This window comes from Colletes latitarsis, chromosome 4 (assembly GCF_051014445.1).
Source record: "Colletes latitarsis isolate SP2378_abdomen chromosome 4, iyColLati1, whole genome shotgun sequence".
NCBI classification, from domain to species: domain Eukaryota; kingdom Metazoa; phylum Arthropoda; class Insecta; order Hymenoptera; family Colletidae; genus Colletes; species Colletes latitarsis.
Genome location: NC_135137.1, coordinates 43,496,616 through 43,518,166, shown reverse-complemented (window position 1 = coordinate 43,518,166; position 21,551 = coordinate 43,496,616). Strand labels below are relative to the sequence as shown.

Below are 21,551 nucleotides of genomic sequence, written 5' to 3'. Positions count from 1 at the left end.
CCGCGCCGAGACGTTTTCGCAACTACGCGACGTCGATCGATCGATTCTACGCTACTTGTAATTCTGGAAAAGTAATTCTCTTCGGTACGGCTCGGCCGTCTGAGTTTACGTCCGTTACGTGTCGGATCGTTGTTTTGGCGCAAGAAATTGGACGACTTTGTCGCGATGTTTGCAAATTGATGTGCCGTCTCTACTATTTGTTCGGAAATCAAGTCTTCCCGTGACGATTAAACGCGTCGGTCTCTGCGTTTTTCCAAATTATAGTGTTTTTCGAGTAGGTTGTAGCTCGCGATGATTGTTCGATATCCGGCGTGACGCCGGAAAATTATTCGTTAGATATTTCGTAAGGATGATTGTTCAACCAATGATGCTCGAATCGTTCGATACACTCTGTTGTTCCATCCGAGCGAAACATAATAAAGTTCATGTTCCAATTGTAACCGATTTGTTGGTGGCCAGCTATAACGTCGACTCGATACACGACACCGTTTCTCTTCTCTTGGATCGATAACGGTTTCGGATCAACGATTTTGTACGCAGCAATCGCGACGAACCGTTTTCACAGTTTACCGTGTCGGTAAACTTATCGGACGCAACACGAGCATGCGCAATATCCAGATGGCTGTGAAATCGCCTCTATACGTGTATGTACGTTATCCTTCCATAGTGCGATTCAACTCGAGAATCGAGAGGATAATGCGGTGTTTCCGTCGGGCGAAGAAAACAGAAAAGAAGCCAGGAAAGATCGGAAACGTTATTCGAATCTAGATATCGGTTCGCAAGGACCGAAAAGACGACCGTAAAGAAAGCAACGAAAGACGAAAAGTCCGATAGTCGAGCAGACGAGTTGGAGGAACCCAGAGGTAACCCGTGGGGGTCGATGCGCGGAGCTTTTTCTTTCCGCGTTGAATCGTTTCACGACCGTTTGGCGTATCGATCGATTCGTAAAAGTTTCCTCGGCTCGAAACTGTTGGACACTCTCGGCGATGAAACCGATAGGAAGAACGACGAGAAGGAGGTTGTCCAGCGGATCGTGTTTAAATAAAATGTGTCGTGATTCCTGTAATTTTCAGTACCGCCTAAAATCGATCCGTTTAACTTTCCCGCCAATATTCAAGAAGGAGCGCGGGTGCATGTCACTTGCGTGGTCAGCGAAGGCGATTCACCGCTCAAGATCACCTGGCTGAAGGACGGCAGACCGTTGAAGCCCAAGGAGGCCAACACCCATCATATCGGCGACTTTGATCTCGCATTGAGGATACAGAGCGCGTCCACGGCGCACAACGGCAACTATACGTGCGTCGCGAGCAACGATGCCGCCAATACGTCTCACACGGCATCGCTACTGGTACACGGTACGCAGGGACGAGCACGATTTACCTCGGAACAGTTTCTGCGTTTCCAACGTTACTACGTTTTTCTCCTATTCAACGACGCGGTTCCTGTGTACCTTTGACAAGACGATGTCGGTACTCTATCCCGCCAGTCCTCTCTCAATTTCACCCGCTACCTTACGATTCTTTTAAGAAACAGTTTAACTGATTGGTTAACATTTCATTGAACGCACGCCGCCGCGCCGCCAATACGTCCTTCAACTTTTGCTCCCTTTCACGATCGATTCGAATTCAACGCTTGACAAATGCAACCATGTGCTTCTATTTTACTCGAATGTGCTTACTTATTGTCAGCACGACCACAGATTGCGAATAAATTCGCGTGGAGCGTGAAACGATTACCGCCGAGCACCGAACGAACGAACGAACGAACGACTGTGAAAAATGAAGGAAAAAGACGATCCGGGGATCGTCGATATTAAAATCATCGCGCAGCATTCGCAGGACCTCTCGACCGGTTGAAACTCCCGTTGTAACGCAGCGCGCAAGATGAATCGTTGGCGCTCTTCATCCTCGGGCGAGGACTCTGCATCGCCAGGTTTCCTCTTTTTCCTTCCACCTCGCTCTTTTCACGCTCGTTTGCATACACGCATTCGTGTTGTCAGCGCCATCACCAGAGAGTCAGTTCGTTTTCGTTTCTGTCGTGCGACGGAGCGGCCGGCATTAAAAACCACCACCCCCTTCTCACCCTCTCTCTTTTTCTCTCTCTCTCTCTCTCTCTCCCAACCTCGGTTCCCTAGAGGAACAAATCAGTGCAAGCGGAACGAACGAAACTCTTGCCCGCGCGGCAAATGAATTCGAACGAACGGCCCAAGGCTCTGATTTTAACGCGTTGTACCGTGACGAGCGACGATAAACCGAAACGGCATAACGCGACCTGCCCTTTTCTCTGCACGTACGCGTACCAAGATTCCCTCTGAACAACATAAAACGCGCGATCGGTGAAACTATCGCAAGATAGATATTTCATTCTGATTCTATTCGCGGATCGCTCGCTATTCGTTCGCGAAATAAATCCCATCGAAGCCCGCTGCGGCTCGGTCGACGCGAATGCGAACCTATTCGTGTAATGACGCAGAACCGCGTTCACGTTATCGCATTACGTTAGCCCATACTCCATTATGGGAAGCGTAATGCGAGGTCTATGTTCAGCAGATACTGTGTCGACCTTTGGATTCATAGGTTCGAATAAACTTGCCGTACCAGAAACACGCTACCGTCAACCGTTTTTAACCGTCGAAACGTTGCGTTCTAAAGCTGTTTTCTGCGAAATCGACATTTATCCGTGCATCGCAGCCAAATTATAAAAGAAATATAATTACTAGCGATACAACATGCAACATACAACATTCATTGTTATCATTGTAGGAAAATCGGCCAAGCAGCCATATCGTGTAAGAAGAGTCGATCAACGTTGCGTGTTGTCATCGACCGTGTAATAATAACGTTAACAAAGGAGAAAAAGAATCGTTGAGATTGGTTGGATGGGGATAGAGCAGACGCCCGACAAGCAAACGATCCATCCGGTTTCCGAAACCCGGTCCAGTCTTGGTTCTTTTTCTCCTACATTTATACATGTTCATGTATATTATACCATACATCATGTTCCACCGGTAGTTTGTTCGAATTCATCGAGGTATATATGTTTCAAGGATAATACATCGGAAACTGTGCGTTGTTTTGCAACTGATGTGGAAATATGGTACCTTTATAATACCGATTTCAAGTAGGAAAACACAACGTAGCGTATGAATATTAATCCAGACCAAGATGGAAAGATACTACGGTTCGTATGCCGAGATAAAACGACGAATCATCCTCTTTCTATAAAAGTTATTCCTTCTCTCAACATTTTCTATAGTGAAATTGTGTTTGCAGCGACAAGTTGCAACCGTCGGTTTGTACAACGAGTAGACTCGTGAATAATATCGAAAGAAAGCATTATAGATAGGTATGGTGCATACGTTTAAACAGTCGTTTTCGAAACAACAAGTAAAAGCAAGTCGATCGGAGAGTAGTCGGTTGTGAGATTGGTAAACCATGTTGTACGAATCAGAGGAGCAGACTAGAGCTATGGATTCGCGTAACACGTACATGGATACATCGATACCATGCGCTGACAGCTTGATCTTTTTTTTTTTGTGCAGTTCCACCCACGATAGCTCCCTTTAGCTTTAACAAGGATCTCTCGGAAGGTGTGCGTGCACAGGTAACTTGCATGGTCGAGAAGGGCGATCCTCCGTTCACGATCGGTTGGTCCAAGGACGGCGAGCCGATCGCCGGACCGGGTCCAATTGGGTTCGGCAACTCCGGCATAACCGGACTCAGGCACACGCAGACACTCGTCGGGCTGCGCGTAACCAACATTGACGCCCATTCCAGTACCATAGTTATCGAGCGCGTCAGCGCCGCGCACACCGGCAACTATACTTGTTTGGCGCGCAATTCCGTGGCCGAGGTCCTCTGGACGGCCGAATTGATCGTTCGTGGTAAAGTAGACCGAATGAAATGCGAGCCGCCGGTTGAACGAAAGCTCGTCAAACCAGACTCGTTTGCTGTTTAAATGCCGTTTTCACCACCTTTCGTTTACACGTTTTTCTTGCACCTCGCAGCGCACCTTTCTCTATCTTGTCGATATATCTTGTCTACGTACGAGGCGATCTATCCGGAAACGGCAACTTTTCATTCTCCCCCTCGAGAACGGTGCCTGCCGTTCGGAGCCAACTATCGAGTATACTATCGACGCGTTGCATTTTAAAATGGTAATCTTACAAGTTACAGACCACACGTATGTGCATCCTTTCTAACTAGTCTAGTCAAAGTTGGATCCTAAACGACAAACGGGATAATCAGTTGGCCCGTCTCCGATCGATAGTCCTCTATACGTTTATATTCTATATTATTGTTATCATTGTGTAATCACGCGTAAACGCAGCCGTGCAGTCGCAGCAGCAGCCGTAGCAAACGCCGCGCGTATTTCAAATACATATCTAGCATGAGACTTTTCATTCACCTAGGGCTGCGAATTCTCACCTTTGCAACGGATTTTTATTCGGTTCTCCGTATTTATCGACCTTTATTTAAAATTTCCTTACCGTCGAATACGATAGGTACGATCTTTGGTCGGAATAACGATGCCCACACTATTGTTTCTTAATCGTAATAGCATGATCGGTAAATGATCACTTGACACGGTATCGATCAAAACTCTCGTATCTTCCTCGCAGATAAATACCGGTGCGCGGTAAATTGACTTTTTTTTTTTTTAAACGCAGCTCTAGAATCAATATTCTGGAGGATTCGTGAAAAAGCAGCAGCAGCAGCAGCAGCAGCCGCTCAGCCTGCAACGCAACGCACCAAAAGCACTCGAGCACCGCACAATACGATAGTATTTCTCCATGGTCACTGTACAGTTTGTCTATATAGTTGTATATTCCACAGGTGCACCGTCTCTGAAATCGCACCGTTCCTTATCTTCGAATTCGACGAGGTGCCGCGATCCTGGTTTCCAACGTGTCAACTTGTATATTTATAGTAAAGAAGCTCGACAGTTTTCTACGACACGGAATGCTGCGATCGCGGTTCTTCTCGAAGTCGAGAGATTCTGCATGAAAGGGCACCAGCCACTTTTGCGAAATTCGGCTTCGGCGTAGCACTACTTCTACTTGAATTTTGTACGAATATCGGCAGCAGCAGCAGCAGCAGCAGCAGCAGCCGCAGCAGCAGCATCGGCAGCAGTAGCAACAGCAACGGCGACAATCTCCAAGTTGAATTTCGAGCACCGACTACTTATTACTCTCGGCTCGTTCACTTAATCAGCGCACGCATATATGCACCGACACCTTTTCGTTCGTTCGATTTTTCCCCTCCTATTTTTCTTAGTTATTCCGTTCAGTCGATTATGGAACACTTGGCACCAATTCTTTGCGTTGACACTCTTCCCTACAACAGCGTCCGAATCTCGTTTCCCCGAAGCCGATTAGACGATGACGAGAACGGCAGCCAAATCGCGACGATTCAACATTACGTGGCGAATAATTAATTCCAACTGCATCGAAGCATGAATCTGATAAAGTATGCTACGGACCGTCTTCAGAGTCCCCGTATAGGTATATTGTTTCCGTTGTATCGCGATAAAATAATTAAGAGAACTGCATGGTCCAAAACTTATTCGCCACGTATGACTGTTTGATAATTCGCGCGACAAACTATTTAAAAAGAACGCACAAAGGGCCTTGTGATTCTTCGCGTGTATGTACGCAAATGCACACTCACCGCATCGTTCTGTAATCGAAATGTACGCACAGCACTGATTTCTGCATTCTCCTATTTCACTATGATCTTGATATCGTGTTTATCCTTTGCTCAGACCTCTCTCTGTCACGAATCGAAGAAAAGATCGAGTTCTTATCGCACTGTTCGTTTCCATCTTAGACTCCTTCTCCAATCGTTTTCTCTTTCTCGATCGTGTCCACCTTTACGTCTCCTCGTCTATTCCTTGTCTTGCCTTTTTCTCGCGACAGAGAGACAGGAAGAGGACAATTATCCAATATACATATTTAACGATCGATACGATAAGGCTAATTTTTTTTGTTACCGCGAATCTTTACAGAAAGCAACCGCTTTCTTTTTAAGAACTATCTTTGTCCTCATTCTCTCTCTCCCCCCTCTCTCTCTCACACACACACACATACTCACTCACTCGTACTCACACACTCACACGCGCACGCACGCCCACGCACACGCACACGCACACGCACGCACCGTCACTCTTCCAAGCTCGCGCGCACACTCTTAAATCACCCACGTCTTTTGTTTCACTTTGCGCTAAAGTAGGAAGTTGCAGTAGGCCAATTCGACAAGTTAGCTGTTGCCTTGGCTCGATAAATTTCTATACGGGCGCAGTGGCATCCGGAAACGTTACTTTCCTCGAAATATCTTTATATTCATGGCGCAAACTCTCGGTCGAATAACGAGCATTCGTCTGCGTTCGGAAGACCGTCAGACTCGTAAAAATTGTACAAACTAACGACCACGGCCGCGATAATTGTGTCGGAGGTGGAAAAAAGAGTAAAAAAATGGGCCGTATCCGGAATCGAATTAAAACCAGTCGAAATCTGCAAGTAAAATAGGAGGGGACGCGAGAGAATAAAATGTCCAGATGCCACCGCGGTCCGCGCGTGAAACTCAACGACACAGGGCTGGTTAACTAACGACCGGTGTTACGTAACAGTGCCACCCCGTTGGGTGATGGAACCCCAAGATGTTCGCGCGTCAGAGGGAATGTCGCGGCTGGTGCTTCACTGTCATGCGGACGGGTTTCCGCCTCCGGCGGTCACGTGGCGGCGCGCGAGCGGCAAGAAGCCTGGCAATTATCGCGACATTGTCGCCCACGAGCACGCCCAGGACCTCAGGATACACTCGAACGGTTCGCTGGTGTTCGGCCGAGTGCAAGAGGATCACGAGGGATTCTATTTGTGCGAGGCAGTGAACGGGATTGGCGCCGGCCTCAGCAAAGTGGTACATCTAACCGTGAACGGTAAGACGTCGACCTTTATTTGATTTACTCCCTCAAAAAATCGGGCTTTTACCATCAACATACACGTGTAGGGGTTTCTAGGCGACGGGACTAGTCGGAAACTAGGAGATTGTGAAACTTGATTTTTTTAATAAAATGTCAAGGAATACGGCATTTAGTTATCTTTGAAGCATGTTAATTCTAAATTAGATGATCGTCGATGTGATTTCAGTAAAAAGAAAACAAAAGAAATGCTATAATTTTTTTGAGAAAAGGCTAGTTATTACTATGACCCGCAGTACCCGCTCAATTCGTGGAAAGACATCGTAATCAAACGGCGAGGTTAGGCTCGAACGCCTCGTTGCGTTGCGAGGCGAAAGGCGATCATCCCCTAAAAATACTTTGGAAAAAGAATGGTGCACAGCTGGAGCACAAATTGTCCGACTACCGTTACACGATGAAAGAAGAAAACACTACCGATGGTACGATCAGCACTCTCGGATTCATCAGTACCAGTCGAGAGGACAGCGGGAAGTATTTGTGTTTTGCGTCCAACACTTATGGCCGCGACGAGATGACGATTCATCTGTACATTCAAGGTACTGTCAACTGTTTACGAATCTCCGAAAACCATAAATTTCCTTACTTGAAAGAAAGGAAGCGACGAAACAAGAAGCCGCGATCGTCCAGCTCGTATTTAGAGGGAATAATTTGCTGTATCTTTGCGATCGACTCACGTGAATGAAAACACCCGAGCCTAAGTAAATCGAAAATCGAGCGGGCATTCCGCGCCGCGCCGCGCCGCGGCGGTGTGACCGACAACTAGTCCATATAATTAAATGCGTTTCCGCATCAACGACAGCCATTTAAATACTTATTGTTAGCTATGCGAACGACTGGAGAGGTAACCACGGTCGCGAAAATAAATAGCTATCGTTGGCATCGTGTTGGATTGTGGCTGCGGCGTGGCGCGATTGCTAACGAAAATGATTCTTTTTTTTTTGTCGGCCACGACCCGCAGAACCGCCCGATTTCCCACGGAATCTACACGTGATCGAGAAAAGCAGCCGCTACATTAACATCAGCTGGACGACCAGCCAAGACGGAAACAGCCCGATAACGCAGTACATTGTCGAATATAAAACTGACACCGGCAAGTACACAGATAGTTTCGTTTGGTAATTTTTTATCAACTTTCCTATGAAATTCATAAAAACGAAAACGACTAGACGGAAAGCGAGTCCTGTATGTATAATAATATAATAATGTATAATAAAAATATAATAATATGTAGACCGGTGTATGTACAATACTTTGCGTGTCGCTTCCTTGGATTGATAACGGTTATTCAAATTGCCGTTATGCCACTCATTAAGGACTCGTATTTGACAATGATCGTATTTGCTCGGAACGTTCGAATAACAACGGTTTTACCATGCTTGGAATTTCTCTTTCCTCGTAAGTAATAAAAACGATGTACGTTTTACAGAAGTGTGGCACGATCACACGTTTCACGCGACAGTGCCTGGTACTCAAGCTTACGCGCACGTGACCAGTTTGCGTCCAGCGGTTACTTATCAGTTCCGAATATACGCCGAAAACGAATTAGGTCGAAGTCAGGCGAGCGACGTAAGTACCCCAACCTGTTACCAGTTACACAAATTGGGATAACCTGTAATTATTTTCTAACCGAAGACACGAAAACTTTATGTATGAAAAAATCGAAACGATGACATCGCATCTTCGATTAGAAAAAAAGCTACAGTTTGTCCCACATTTTAAAATCACCCTGCGCGTCATTTTTTTACGACTGCGCTTGAACCGACGACCGCTCTCCAGAACCGTTACTGCAATTTTCTTCTTTCTCGCTCGATTGTTTTCGCAAACAATTCGGTCGAGAACAAGATGATAATTAATTTTAATTTCACGTCGAACCGTATTCCCCATCTCGCTATTCCTTGTTTCAGATTTTGGAAACAACGACGGAAGGGGAGAAGCCAAGCGGTCCGCCGCAAAATCTCAAGGTGGACCCTGTCAGCTCGACCGAGTTTAACGTCACCTGGGATCCACCTAATCGCGATTTATGGAATGGAGAGATACTCGGTTATCACGTTGGTTACAAAGAACATCGGTAGGTAACGATTCAAAACGACCGCACAATTTAACTATGCGATGTCACGATAGCTTCGAATACCGTTTCTTCCTACATCACCACGCGCCGTCGCCGTCGCCGTCGCCGTCGCCGTCGCCGTCGTTGTTGTTGTAATTGTCGTCGCACGTTTCACGTTCAATATCTTAGTATTGTATATTTTCTGGCAGTCGTGTTCGAATAGTTCGCTCAACGTCCAACGCTGAATACTATGACACTTTATTTAAAAGTTTTTAATGGTATAAAATAAGGAGAAGGAACGATCTGTCCTAATAACTCGAACGAAAGATCCGAGCGACTCTGTTGCTCTTTAAAATATACGGTTCTAATTGTAATTTGAACATAATGTCCAGGCTGGCAGCGGACCAATATACCTACAGGACCGTCGAAAGACGGATTTCCACGGCCAACCTAGCCTTAGGTTTAGCAAGAACCTCGATGCCCGGTAGGCAATATCAATTGACAAACTTGAAAAAGTTCACAAGTTACAGCGTCGTGGTACAAGCTTACAACGCGCTTGGTCAAGGCCCCATGACGCCGGAAGTAGTTGCGACAACTCTCGAAGATGGTAAGAAAGTATCAAAAACATTATCGTATTTAGAAATTGACATTACATGTTTCGCGCATACCGTACGTATATCAGCGAATATTTTAAATGGTAATCGAATATTCGATTCGCGATAAATGTTTGAAAGTCAAGTACCGAAGAGGCGTCGTATTATTGGGAACAGATTTAACGAATACGATTCGATGGCGTGAAAAAATTCATCAAGAGAATAATATTCGTGGCCCGCGAGCCTATCGTGGACTCCGGTATGAATACCAACCACCGAACCGTATTCGGCATCGAGTTCCGAATAAATATTAAATTCAGCAGCGAGACCGAACAACTCTGCAGCCTGGAACTGATCTGCTTGCAAACAAGTTCTATAATCGCAGCGTCGTGAATGCGACTCGTTTAAACTGAAAAATGTTTTACGGGAAAATGTCGGACTGTTTTTTACACCGTTACCGATATCGTGTAAATTGTCGCGTTGCCGCGAAATAAACAGATTTTGCGACAACGTTTCTTGTTAGACGTTTCCAAGTAGCCTCGAGAAGCAACTGTGCTCGCGAACTGGGGTTGCGTAAACCCCATATTAAAAATAAATTAGTTTAAATATAATTCCTATCAGGGGAGACGTAAACAAGATAAATTATCGGAAATTGCATAACGAATAAAGGTTGAAATGAGATTATACGTACATGGTTGAATGCCCTCGGAAGATGAAATTTTCCAAGTAATCGAGTTTTCACGTATTGCCAAGGCCCCGATAGATTCGCCGTAATTGATTTCTGACGTCGGTGAAATGTTGTCAGTGCCGAGCAGCCCGCCCCAAGACATACGCTGCACGGCGCTCTCCTCGCAATCACTGCAAGTCTCCTGGGATGCGCCGCCTGACTCCAGTTTGAACGGGATCCTGAAAAGCTACAAAGTCATATGGGAGAACATGGACGCCCTGACAGAGTCCACCAAGCCGGAAATGAAGATCACCGGCACCTTGATTGTCGTAATTCACGGCCTTGAGAAGTACACAAACTACTCTGTTCAAGTGACGGCTTCCACGAAGGCCGGCGACGGCGTCCCATCTGCGCCGTTGTATTGCATCACCGAGGAGGATCTGCCAGAGGTGCCGGCGGGTGTGAAGGCGGTCGTCAGTTCCGCGACATCAATTATCGTGTCCTGGCAGCCACCCCTCAGAAGCAACGGGAACATCACATCGTACAACGTTCATATCCTTGGAGTCGACCCGGAGGGAAAATGGTACAGGCGGGCGCTTTTGCCGCATCAAACCAGCTATCAGGCTGAAAATTTGCACAAGAGGAAACAGTACGAATTTAGTATAGCTGCCGTCACCTCGGTGGGCGAGGGACCGCTCACTCAGCCTATCATGGTCTCACCGTCGAGCGAAGGTAAATTTAAATGCTGCGATCGAATTTACCCATCCTGTTTCGTTTCGTTTCGTTTCGTTTCGTTTCGTTTCGTTTCGTTTCGTTTCGTTTCGTTTCGTTTCGTTTCTACCTTTTGCGTTAACATACATATGTACAATATATCGCGATAATTATGCATTTTAATTTATTACAGTCCGGGCAGCGATATATTCATTCGGCACTGTGCTGATCGTTCCTTGGAAACAAGACGCGACATTACCGTGCCAAACCGTCGGAAAGCCAGAACCGTCGGTGACGTGGAAACAATGGGGCCAGATAGTAAAATCATCCGCTAGGGTGTCCTTGTTACCGGAAGGTTCGTTGCAGATTATGGATCTTCACAGGGAGGACAGCGGGAATTACACGTGCTACGTCGAAAATCGTCATGGTTACGATCAAATAACGCATCGTTTAACCGTGCAAGGTGCTCATTTTAAATAACCATTGCCTTTGATTTCAAATAATCATGCATTCCGACAACGCTACATTTGTATTCGTATTAAAACTGTTTGTACGTAGATAGGTGTCCGTAAAAGGAAATTTTTAATACGTATATTTACATACATAGATGTGAGAGAAGGCACGCGACCGCGTACAACGATCACTTATACGGGACTTTTCTCTAGTTCCGCCAGCAGCCCCGTCGCTTCATGCTACCAGCGCTACAAGTAATTCGATCAACGTCCAGTGGAAGAACGGCGACGATGGCGGAGCCCCGATCAGAGGTTACATTCTCCACTACAAACGAGAGTCTGGCGAATGGGAAGAGATGAAAGTTTCGCACAAAATCAACAGTTTCGTTCTATCGCGGTTGTGGTGCGGCAACGATTACCAAATGTATCTGACGGCGTACAATCGGATCGGTATGGGCTCACCTAGCGAAATCGTGAAAGCCACGACTAAAGGCTCCAAGCCGGATGACTCGCCGAGCAACGGCGATAAATTCGTAACGGTCAACGTCTCTTGGATAAATCTTCATCTAAGCATGTGGAACGACGGTGGATGTCCGATCACTTACTTCGAACTCGAGTACCGAAAGAACGGAGAAGACATATGGACGTTGGTATCGAATAATATCGAGGTACCATCAATTTCGAAAACTAGCTAAAATATACATATAACCTGTAATATTAAAACCGTATCACCAGCTCCATTAATTAATTGATCAGACGTATTTTTTCAAATACACCAAACAAAAAGAAAATACAATACGAACCCATTGACTTTCTTTCTCGTTCGTTTCGAGGATAATTAATAATTTCTTTTTATTTCGTTCTCGTAAAACGGTACCGAACTCGTTAATTTCACTCGTTTGTACTCGTTGTGCAGTTTGAAAAATCCGTAAAAAAACAACTCTTAATGAATTTCTTTTAAAAAAAGTTTTCGTTCTTTAGGTACAAAAGACGTATACGTTAAGCGAGCTGCAATCCGGAACGACCTACGACGTTCGAATAAGAGCGCACAATAACGCAGGCTTTTCGGTTGCCGAATATAGAATAACGACTTTGCAACCTCACAGCAGTAGCACGGTACCAGCCGTGGAGATCGATCACTACATACCACAGCATACATCCGTCTACTCTGATTTGAAGCTCATTGTCCCATTGATATTGAGCTCGTTGGCGGTTATCGCCGCCGCTGGTGCTGTCTTTTATTGTTTTCGGAAACGTTAGTAGAAACCCTATATGTACATGTCTATATGATTTGTAGATACTCGACTCGCGTGCATGTCCGCGATACTGGAATGCCGCGATGCCGCGATGCCGCGATGCTGCAACGTTTAACGACGATGACCGTAGGTCCGTTTATAGGGGAAATCGCGAGTCTCCACGACGCCCAAACCGCGGCGGCCTTGGACAATAAGCAAAACATGGAGCAGCGCGAGCAGTACTACGCTACGGTGCGCAAACCGCTTCGTTCGCCGATACACGAGATGGCTACCTTGGAAAAGATTCCAGGTAAATATGCTATCGATGGAAATGCTTTAACTATCTCGAGAAATCGTTTCATCGGCTACGAGGTACGCGAACGTTATTTATCGGCAGGCTCGAAACCGATATCGCCTTGTTAAAAATGATTGCAGAGTACTCCGAGGACATTTACCCGTACGCCACGTTCCAGCTGGAGGAAAGTGTCCCGCCAGGAGGCGATAGTCGCTGTAATTCTGCCGCGCCTCTTCAGACCTTCGTCTATCACGATCCTCGTCTATCTACCGCCGACACTCTTCAATTACGAGAGGTATCTTTTACTGTTCATAGCTTGCTTTTCTCATTCATGATCGACTTTCACAATTACTCAACCGAGAGCATCGAGCGATACATTTGCCTATCTCCGCGTTGCATGCACGCTTTTCCTCCATCGCACGCAAACGATTTCACATATCCGTCACGACGTTTAATTATTTCGGATACAAGGTCGTACGTCGTCTGTTGCAATTAATTAATAACTTTGTCCATGATATCGGTAGTATACACTCTGAAATCAATTTTCAACTCTGTAGAATGAAAAGTATAGGGAATCGTTTAATCGAAAACCATACGTACATACGACCTTTTATCTATTTTCAAACGAAACGTTCACGTCCTCTTTCACGAACCATAAACGTAACGATTTATTGTACCGACGAATCCTTGATTGCACATACTTTGCAATTATCGGTTAAACGATCGCATGTAACGATAGTTGTACAAATTATTGTACAGAAAATGGTTACGCACGTGGCCCTTATTAACGCTTTGCTTTGTTCCTCTCAACGCTTTTGTGTGTGTGCGTGTGTGTGTGTGTGTGTGCGTGTGTGTGTCCCGAGCAATCGGTAGAAAGAACCAACGATAAATAACCTGTATTATTTGATAAAAAAAAAAAGGGAAGAACGCGTCACCGTACAATCCCGATCACATCTCGCAATTCGTGTGCACAACCGCCTTGCTTCGAGGATTGTTTAGTAATTGTCTCGGACACGGCGACCATTTATACCTACTTTTGTCTCGCGTTGTAACTCAGGATGTCAAAGAAGAAACGCGTATACTAGAAATATGTATACTAGAGATCACGGATCGAGTAGAACAGATGAGCATCGTATCATAGCGAATCGATCATTGTGACTGCTGGTCCCACCTTGCTTCGTTTCGCATCTGTCCTGATCAGTCCATCGAGGAACCGCAACACCGACGCAAACGATACTTTTTTTCACACGTATACTTGCCATTCTACGCATATGGTAGCTCGTTTAGCTGTAGTATAACAGACACTCTCTGTCGAATCCTTTTATACGACTCTGTGTTCTTTGTTCGATAACGCATAGAGAAGACAGTAGCGTGGATCGTGACGTTCTACCTCGGTTTAATTTCTACACCTGCGGAGGAACGATCGAACGATAAGTCGCAGAAAGAGTTCTGATCTATGGCGGAGTCAACGAAAGAATTGATTCGAAAAACGTACCACCGAAGGAAATTCTTCCCCCCCGGTTTCTGCGGTTTAGTGCGACAGCGTTTAACGATCAAAAACTAGGTGAAATATCGGGTGAAATAAATCACAGATACCAAAGAGTTGTCGTGTAAATAACAATCGTTTCGATCAAATACTATACGTACATTGTTCGTTATTTGCTTCTATAACGTATTGTATTTTTTACCATTCGTTGCGATGATGTAACGTCTTAGGAATACTTGGTTAGGAGTGTTTGATACGACAGATGCAAGGCGCGGAGTGAAAACTTTTTCGTTCTTGGATCTTTTTCCTCCAACGGTGTAAATTGTTTCGTTGACTTCACCGTAGAATCTCCGGCCTAGTTGCCACGAATGCCACTAACAGAAACTAACAGGATCGGGGGTTAGGTTAAAATGGGGGGGGGTTAGTGGCAGAAGTGGAAGAGAGAGCGAGAGCGAGAGCGAGAGCGAGAGCGAGAGGGAGAGAGAGAGAGAAAGAGAGGGAGAGAGAGAGAGTTTGTTAAACGAGATATAATCGGTGTAGCGCGTCTCCTCGTTTCCTCGTGCGACGTGCCAATTCATCGTAAACACAATTCCGTCTGATTGCAGTCGGATTGCAACCGGTACACTAAGGTGCGCGGAGGCCGTTCGACCTCTGCGCCGTTGCACAAAACGCACAAAGTCAGTCAGGGCAAGTCCGAGTCGGAGGAATACGACACCCTGGGCTCGGATAGCGACACGGAAGTCGGGACCAGCAGCCGAACCGAGTCTTCCAATCACCTCGTCGATTCGCACCACTCGGTGTCTGCGGCCGACTCGCGTGTCCACAGTATGCAATCTTTCATCCTTCTATCTTCTATTTTCTGTCTCTCACTTTCTGATCTGTCTGGTTGGTTCGATCCTTTCTATCTCGCGATCCTTTCTCGAGATCCTTTCGTTTTCGGACGATTTCCGAGAGGGGAACGAGGGGAGGAGAGGAGCGTCGCGAGATTTTCCACGCACCGCATATACATACCGCCGGAGGTCCGTTCCCGTTGCCTGTTTACGTTTGTAGAGTGCACCGAATACATATATGTACATGTATGTATGTAACCGAGCATTCGCAAGCTTGTTGTTTGTAACGTGAGACGTCGGAACGAGATCGGGGAGATAGAACGCTTATTCGGCCCTCGTTCGCTGAGGAAAATCGGCTAATTTTCTGTTCGCAGACTTCCTGTACCATGGACCAGAATCTAGCACGTCTACAGAACCCTCACCGATTTTTGAGAGAAAATCGTTTCCTGGAAGGGGACGACCCAAGTGAGTTGACAATATTACGTTATCGTTGCCATTTCGTTAGAGATTAGTCGTCAGTGACAGCTGATGATACTCGCAAGCGTTAAATGAATAACAGTTTCCGATACATTTATTCGGACGAACCCACGAACGTATTCGATGTGAATGAAAAATTTCTTCAACGGTCTGCAAATGCTTTTCCGTCGCGGTAAAACCAAACAAGAATAATCGATATCATGTGTCCGAACAGGATGTTACAGTTGGCGCGTCATACCAGCGAGGAGACCCGTTCCAACTTCGGCCCAATCTCCGGGCTTGGCAATCCCAAGCACCAGTCGAGCAATTCCTGTTCCAATCGGGACCAGGAGCGTGACGGATCAGGAAACCTGTTCATCCCCAAGCTGGACCCACCCACGGGGTTCTCCGACGCGTTTGAGCTAAGCGAGGCCGAGTGCGATCTCGATCGCGGCCACAGTAGCCAACGAAATGTCCGTGACTTCGTAATCGCGGTGTAAATAAATGCGTAGAGCCTACGACGAACCCCTCCTCCACACGATGTTGCGCGAAACTACGAAACCCCGTTCCAACCGTGTCGTTGTGAAATAGCTTAAAAAGACAGAAAAAAAGGAAAAGAGTAAAGAAAGAAAGGAAAGAGGATAAGCAAAGAAAAATGAAATGGAACAAGCCGTGGTCCGTCTTTCGTTAATTACACTGGCCAACAATACGGTCATCGAATAATGTACTTTGTTCCCACTGTACGTGTTTCCGGCCTACGTTGAGGGGAAAGTGTCAACGACCGTTGTCCTAGAAAAAACGCAGCTACTGATTCGACTCGATGTGTTCTTTCAACTGCCAGTTCGTTCGAATTTCCGCGAACCCGCGACCACGCGACACCGCCGTTCGCTTTCGGTATACATACATATACATACACAATATACATATATTTTTTCGTTCAAGGGACTTGGAGCGAATCGCGCTGTCCCTCGATCGAGTCCTCGCCTCGATCGGGATTAGCGTCCTCGAATACGTTCGAGAGATATTTATCGAACGAATATAACGACTGCCGTTCCGTTCTGCTAAAGGCAAGAATTATCGTATAAGAAATTTTACTCGTCCTACTCGAAGAAACAGCATTCTTTTGCTGGTTATTCAAACAACATTTTATATCCTCCGCGTCTGTTTCGCGCGAAATATTTGACTGTAAACGATAGATGAGACAAGAAACCAACGTTCCGCTAAACGAGACTCCTATTATGATTACTTGTAACCAAGACTCGAATCGTTTGTTTAATACGTCGATTAACGGGAATCGTCCTATCGTTAAGACTAGATTGCAGTAAGATCACGGTAAACGATTTCATTGTATCGAATGCATATCTCAGCGAGCAATACGCGATTTGTTGCGTGTTTACTTGGTCTTCCAATCCCATAGATCGTTTATCAACTCGTTTTATCAATTCGTACGTACGACTCGCACGAACGAGACGTAAATATGGATGCTATCGTAATCTTGTTTTCACGAACAGTGTGTTATACGTGTATAAAGTAAGAAAGTACGAAGAAAACAACAAGAAAATGATAATCTCTCGTCCTTGTCACCGGTGTCGTTTTAATAACAAGAGACTGAAGCGTTTAGTAGCGAAACGTATAGCTTCAACTTACCGTTGAAAAGAAATAATTTATAAGAAGAATATTGTCTGTAAGGTGTCTATACTACCATGCTAACTGTACGTATTTGTACCTCGGCCAAACCGTGAACGCGGAAATCATTTTACCGCGTCCTCGAAACCGCGCGTCGATTAACGATCGACGGACCGATCAGTGCTGTTGAATTGTTCGACTATCGTTAAAAGAAAAAGAAAAAGAATAAGTAAGGAAATCCCAGCGAGTCTGTACATCCGTTGTCATCGAATCAGTTCAGTGTTTGTCGCCGATCGACCGTTCGTTCGTTCGTTCGGCAATGCGACGATGATTTTTAAGTGTCGTGTTCTCGTTACGTCGAAACCCGGGTCTATCATTCGACACCACGGGAGACACAAGAAGAGATATGGATCTGTTGACAAATCGTATACTTTATAATATATGAAAATGATTTACCACGAAACTCGTACTATTGTGTTTTAGACGACTTTAGATTGTTTATATTCTATTTACTTTGTAAAATATACAAGACTAATTCCATCATTGGAACCTATCGTCTCGTCATTATCCTCTCTCTCTCTCTCTCCCCTCTCACTCTCATTCTCACTGACAACCAACAAAATAAAGTAATAATACAAGTATAATGAAGTCGTAGAACGCATGACGCGCGAAAAGCTTTGGCAGCGTCGTTGAAAAGTCCTATCGCAAACACACTGTTGATCGATCGCGTTTTCTCTTTCTCTCGATCGTCGATTCTTTTATGGAAAAGGAGCAACGCGGATAGGACGAAGGCCCGCAATTTCGAGAGAAGAAAGAAGGAAGGAAGGAAGGAAGGAAGAAGGGGTATGTGGACCGGTGAGGTCGAAGAGGGTTGCCGAGCATGCGCGTAACGGCCGTTTCTATCAGATACTATGAGCGGTGGTGTTTACGGTGGAGGTATGTGCTACGCGGTTCGCATTTTTCACGGTAAAAAACGTGGTTAACCGGTCGAGGACACTGTTAAGCGTTACGACTTTCCCACAGACGAGGTCGGTGCTATCATTTTCGACGTTGGACATCAGAGTCTTCGCGTTGGTTATGGCGGTGAAGATACCCCAAAGGCCGAAATTCCGACCACCCTCGGGATATGGGAGGACACTATCGAAACGCCGGACGGTACTCAAACCGTCAGGAAACACTACAACATCGACGTCACGGCCATTCAAGTGCGAAAGAAGGGTACGCCTGACTCTCTGATCGTAATAGATACAAAGTTATATGCTAATTGTCACATGTTGGCCGTAACCTTCCTTTACCTTGGAAAAAAGACCTACAATCCTACGAGCAACATGTATATCTATCCGATTGTCGTAAATTTTCCCCCAAGTGTACAGATCGCGGGTAAACAAGACGAAACTAGACTTTATAATAACAGCATAACGTTTCAATGGTTAAACATATGTTACCACGGTATTTATAATAATAAGAAACCGTGTTTCACGCTTCAATTAATGACAACGTTTACGCGAATGCTAAAAACGAGATTCGTTAACAAGGAAATAAAAACATTTTCGAAATAATGTTTTAAACATCCGAAATCTCTATAGTTATTTAAATTACGTTCGAATAAAAAATACCGTATAAGAGCTAGCATTTAATAATATCTCGTACCTTCAACTTTCTCTACTGTCTATCGCGATGAAAATTGTATAACGTTTCCCGTATAGTGGGGGCAGGAATTATGAAACGATGTTATTACCAAGTTGAAATGTTCGCGTTCGTAATAAGAAACGTCAGGAGCATTTAAAAAATGTAAAATTTACTAAATTTACAAACGATTGGTCGTTCTGTATCGTTTTATTGGAACACGAGTAAAGATAAAAAACTTTTTCCTAACAATTGTACCGCTCGACGAAAGTGTCACGCATTCGATGTGTGCACAATTTTAACGAAAGATATCTTGGTAAGATAGCTAGATTAGATTTTACCCCGGTCCATCGTTCAGAGATAGTTAGGACGTAGATAATGTTTCGTTAAAATGGGTGTGCAATATGCAGTTGTCGTTTCGATTAGTAACTCGGTACCCCGTCTAATTCGATTATTCAATTTTCCTTAGATATGGATTTGATTAGCGTAATGCAGGATGGCATGATCGAAGGTTGGGACATGTTCGAACGCCTAACAGAGTACACCTACAAGCAACGGCTGCACGCTCTTCCGGAACATCATCCGATTCTGATGACCGAATGCCCTTGGAACACCAGACTAAAACGGGAGAAGCTCTTGGAACTTATGTTTGAGAAGTTCAATGTCCCGGCCATGTACATTTGCAAGAATGCAGTTCTGGCGGCGTACGCGAACGGCAGATCGACGGCCATGGTCGTCGACAGCGGTGCGACACACACGAGCGCGGTGCCTGTACACGATGGTTACGTAATCACTCAAGGAATCGTGAAAAGTCCGCTGGGCGGTGACTTTGTCACCATGCAATGCAGACAGTTCTTCGAGGAGAAGGAGATCGAACTGATGCCCGCATGCCTGGTCGCCAGCAAAGGCAAATCTGGTTTTCAACGATAACCGCTTTACGAGGCAAATAGGTGTCCTTTGTGAAATGGATGCGATTCCTCGTCCGAAAATAATTCGAGAACGTGGAACAAGACTTTTTCGCATATTTCGACAACTTTCGGTTTCGCAACATTCACCGTACTCGAGTTTCAACAAAATCGTTCACGCAACCCGGTAGAGACCGACAAAACACTTTGCGCCGCAACGCTTACGAATTCGATTTATCTTCAGATCTGGAATCGCATTCTCTCCGATCGCACCACCAATAATCATCCGATATCGCTCGATTCTATACGTCGTTCGGTTTTATGAATTTGCGCGCCGCCTAGGCTAATAAAACGATACGGGAAAATTTCTTGATTTTACGTATTTCGTTTAATTTCGACAGCACTTCCACCACCACTACACTCCCGGATACCGTTTCATCTTGTAAAAATAAACATGTCTACATTTAATCAACTACACAGACATAGTCCGGGAGAGAGAAACACCGCGTTGGATAAGAAGAGGCGGCCCTCAACCGTCGTCTTCCTGGTTAAATTACATGGTCCGAGAGCTGTTGCAAGACTTTCAAATCAACTGCCTTCAAGTATCGGACAGTCCGTACGACGAGGACATGGCCAACGCGTTACCAATGAAACGGTACGAATTCCCGACCGGATACAACGACGATTTCGGCTCCATCAGACTGATGATACCCGAAGCGTTGTTCGACCCTAGTAACGTGAAAGGTGTCGGCGCCAGCATCCTCGGCGTTGGACCGTTGGTCACAACGAGCGTGGGTATGTGCGATATGGATATCAGACCTGTGAGTATCTTTAATTTCGATCACGCGATGATAAACCTTCGATTGGACCTTTCGAAACGCATTGTTGCTTCAGAGCTTGTACGGAAGCGTCGTGGTTACCGGTGGCAATTCCTGCCTACAAGGTTTCAGCGAAAGACTGAATCGAGATTTAGCCAGCAAAACCCCTCCAGTGAGTATACCTTTTATTTTACTCTTATTCAAAGGCTCGTCTAGCACGTTTACGTAACTCTGCTCAATACTAATTCCTCCTATTTCGCAGAGCATGAGACTGAAAATAATTAGCGCGAATGGCTCGAGCGAGCGTCGCTACGGCGCTTGGATCGGAGGATCGATTCTTAGCTCTCTTGGATCCTTTCAGCAGATGTGGCTATCGCGGCAAGAGTACGAGGAGTCGGGGAAGCTCATACTAGAACGATGCGCGTGACCGCTTAATCGCCTAATCGCGCGATCCTGATCGAAATCAAATCAAAATTAATCATAGTTATTTTCACAAAGTGTCTAACAGCAACATTTTTCTAACGTTTCTTCGTTACACCGAAGGACAGTGGTGATCTCTCGCGCGTCGAGTTCTGACGCGGCGGGACTGTGACAAGCAACTGATATCGATTAAACGTGATTTTTTTAAACGTGACAACTTGCTACTATTACATATAGAGCTGGGACCGGAAAAGGGAGTATTCGTTCAATCGGCTAAATCTAACGGGCCAATTCGTGAATGTGGAATTTTAATGGAACGCGATAGGAAAGATTTCCGTGGATACGAAACAACTTTTAGAACAACTGTCGGTATACACTTTGAATGAAAGGAACAAAAAAAAAGAAAAAG

At 45.4% G+C, this 21,551-nt stretch overlaps 2 protein-coding genes and 1 long non-coding RNA gene across 9 annotated transcripts in view; 2 read left to right on the top strand and 1 right to left on the bottom strand.

Annotated features, from left to right (window-relative positions):
- Positions 1-17,916, top strand: part of LOC143340783 (cell adhesion molecule Dscam1) — a 78,723-nt gene extending 60,807 nt beyond the window's left edge. For 3 of the 7 annotated variants that reach the window (XM_076763065.1, XM_076763068.1, XM_076763072.1), the window contains 16 exons: positions 3,542-3,883; positions 6,628-6,933; positions 7,212-7,511; positions 7,934-8,065; positions 8,402-8,541; positions 8,880-9,043; positions 9,415-9,629; positions 10,421-11,014; positions 11,187-11,456; positions 11,659-12,113; positions 12,427-12,700; positions 12,832-12,990; positions 13,116-13,270; positions 15,067-15,286; positions 15,666-15,756; positions 15,983-17,916. In XM_076763065.1, coding sequence (XP_076619180.1) covers positions 3,542-3,883; positions 6,628-6,933; positions 7,212-7,511; positions 7,934-8,065; positions 8,402-8,541; positions 8,880-9,043; positions 9,415-9,629; positions 10,421-11,014; positions 11,187-11,456; positions 11,659-12,113; positions 12,427-12,700; positions 12,832-12,990; positions 13,116-13,270; positions 15,067-15,286; positions 15,666-15,756; positions 15,983-16,247 — 4,082 coding nt within the window. In that variant the 3' untranslated portion in view covers positions 16,248-17,916. Of the gene's footprint in view, positions 1-1,073; positions 1,356-3,541; positions 3,884-6,627; positions 6,934-7,211; positions 7,512-7,933; positions 8,066-8,401; positions 8,542-8,879; positions 9,044-9,414; positions 9,630-10,420; positions 11,015-11,186; positions 11,457-11,658; positions 12,114-12,426; positions 12,701-12,742; positions 12,991-13,115; positions 13,271-15,066; positions 15,287-15,665; positions 15,757-15,982 lie in introns of those variants that run through there. The other 4 variants (XM_076763066.1, XM_076763067.1, XM_076763071.1 and 1 more) reach the window with 4 other exon arrangements.
- LOC143340784 (uncharacterized) lies at positions 9,376-10,790 on the bottom strand. Its single transcript, XR_013079507.1, has 2 exons — positions 10,602-10,790; positions 9,376-10,521 (listed from the first exon to the last, which is right to left on the bottom strand). It is a non-coding gene; the product is annotated as an uncharacterized LOC143340784 (long non-coding RNA).
- Positions 17,917-18,269: 353 nt separating the features above from the next.
- On the top strand, positions 18,270-21,455 carry LOC143340886 (actin-like protein 6B). The gene is made up of 6 exons (XM_076763276.1): positions 18,270-18,309; positions 18,397-18,591; positions 19,469-19,906; positions 20,385-20,725; positions 20,799-20,894; positions 20,985-21,455. The coding sequence occupies exons 1-6, from the start codon at positions 18,285-18,287 to the stop codon at positions 21,147-21,149; spliced, it is 1,260 nt and encodes a 419-aa protein (XP_076619391.1). The 5' UTR covers positions 18,270-18,284; the 3' UTR covers positions 21,150-21,455.
- The last annotated feature ends 96 nt before the right edge of the window (positions 21,456-21,551 follow it).